General features: G+C 35.9%; 1 protein-coding gene across 1 annotated transcript in view; it reads right to left on the bottom strand.

Annotated features, from left to right (window-relative positions):
- The window catches only part of LOC119589266 (ubiquitin carboxyl-terminal hydrolase 24-like), a 33,335-nt gene that overhangs the window by 17,846 nt on the left and 13,595 nt on the right, over positions 1-1,894 (bottom strand). The window contains exons 23-24 of the mRNA XM_037937884.1: positions 991-1,143; positions 513-670 (exon numbers count right to left, since the gene is read on the bottom strand). Coding sequence (XP_037793812.1) covers positions 513-670; positions 991-1,143 — 311 coding nt within the window. The remainder of the gene's footprint in view (positions 1-512; positions 671-990; positions 1,144-1,894) is intronic.

Here is a 1,894-nt window from a genome sequence, read left to right on the forward strand (position 1 = left end):
CCCAGCACCAATGAATTAATCTATTGGTCTTGTATTTGTGGCCTAATTCCTTTTAAGTAAATGAAAGGTTATTGCATGAAAACCTAGTTCCCTGAACATCATAAATTATTTTCGTGTTTGGTAAAAAAAAAAATAAAACTTTGAAGAAAATGTTTAAGCCCCTAACAGTTATATCAACTAAATCAATAAGCAATACAAAAAAATAACTAAATCTTGTAACATCTTAAAATATCCTATGACATACAAAAAAATGTACTTAGAACATAAACCACTATCAATAACTCCAATAAAATAAAACTGAAAATAATCAGCATTCAATATCTGTAAGTCTTCTAAACTTGAGACTGACTGATTGATTAACTTACATTCATATCACAGACCCATCTTTTGCAAAACATATAATAAAATAAATGAACCACATCATTTTTCTTCACTATTAAATTGAACATCTGTAACTAACATACCACAGAGTTCTTGCTGCAATACTTATTAGAATTGTCAAAAGCACTTACCTGAGTAAGAAACTGTTTGGGATGCATCTCTACTGGTGTAGAGATGTTGATAAGGTTGGTGAATTGTAGGTATGCAACTTCTCGTACCTCCTGTGAACTACATCCAACCAGCACATCAACAAGGAAGTCCTTCACGTTCGCCATCCCATACCACCGTTCTGTATTCCAAGATGAACTTTCAGTTTTTGCAGTAAAACAATATTATCACTACTTTAGCACTGATTTTGTGGATTACTATAAATTAGTATGGTACTAAATTATCATTATAATTGTTAAATATAAGTATCTTTCTTCCTCTTACAGAACTGCTCTCATTATTATAATTATTGTTGTTGTATTAGCAAGTTATCTGTATCAAAACTAAATCCACATAGATATTTATGATATATCAAGCAATCCCCCCCCCCCAGATAATGCCTTCTTGACTGTTACTTCACACATAATGCAACAATTTTTTTTTACATATGATGATTCTTACCTATGTGCTGAGGACGGAATCTTAAGAAGGCTATAAGAAGGTGTAATGATTGAGAGGCAATGAGAGAATCAACGGGTGGAATGGTTGTCTGCTGAACACACACGCCTCCTTGTAGTACACCCTCACTATCACTACTTGAGCTGTGACTGCTTCCTGTAAAAAGAATTGAGAATCCTCATTATTGCATAGCTCATATGTATGGAAAGCAATTAAAGGTGAAAAAAGTCATTAGCAGGGATTCTTCAATCCTGCTCCATTACTGTTACTGTGGGAAAACTTACAGCTGACAATGGCAGTGAGGCTGAGGGAAGGATGGCACACAAAACTTACACTCCTTCCTACAAGCCTTCCTACCATTGCAATTTAGAGTGCTCATAGACTGGGGTCCAAGCACACATTCTTTGTGAAATCTCTGTTACCCAATCTTGGGGGTAGTAGTTGTTCCTTATCTAAAACTCAGAAGCATGTTTCTGCCTAACACTTAACACAACACTGTATGCTGACAAGTCCTTTTGTTTATACTACCCTGCCACACTGTCTTTCCTATGGTCCTCTGTTCAACTTTCATTCTGCCACCCAGTGATCTTACTTCCTCTTTTTATTCCATCCTTAACATTTATTTAGGATGGGATAGTCATCATCTTGGGGATTTATGTGCAACATCTGATCCTCCCTTTCCCATGCCTTTCCTAGTTGCCCTCAGTGAGTAATTTTTTAATTTCAGTTTCTAACACTGATTAATATATTTTATTCTACTTGGAGGTTCATGGAGGTCTGGGGTGACTCTAGCCTTTATTTTACATTATGGATGTTATATTGCCCCTCCCACTTTCTAGTGTGGGGAGGTACATCTTTATTCGTTCACCTACCTGTACACAATCTTAGTCCAGTCCTTTTTCTCTTT

This window comes from Penaeus monodon, chromosome 25 (genome assembly GCF_015228065.2).
Source record: "Penaeus monodon isolate SGIC_2016 chromosome 25, NSTDA_Pmon_1, whole genome shotgun sequence".
NCBI classification, from domain to species: domain Eukaryota; kingdom Metazoa; phylum Arthropoda; class Malacostraca; order Decapoda; family Penaeidae; genus Penaeus; species Penaeus monodon.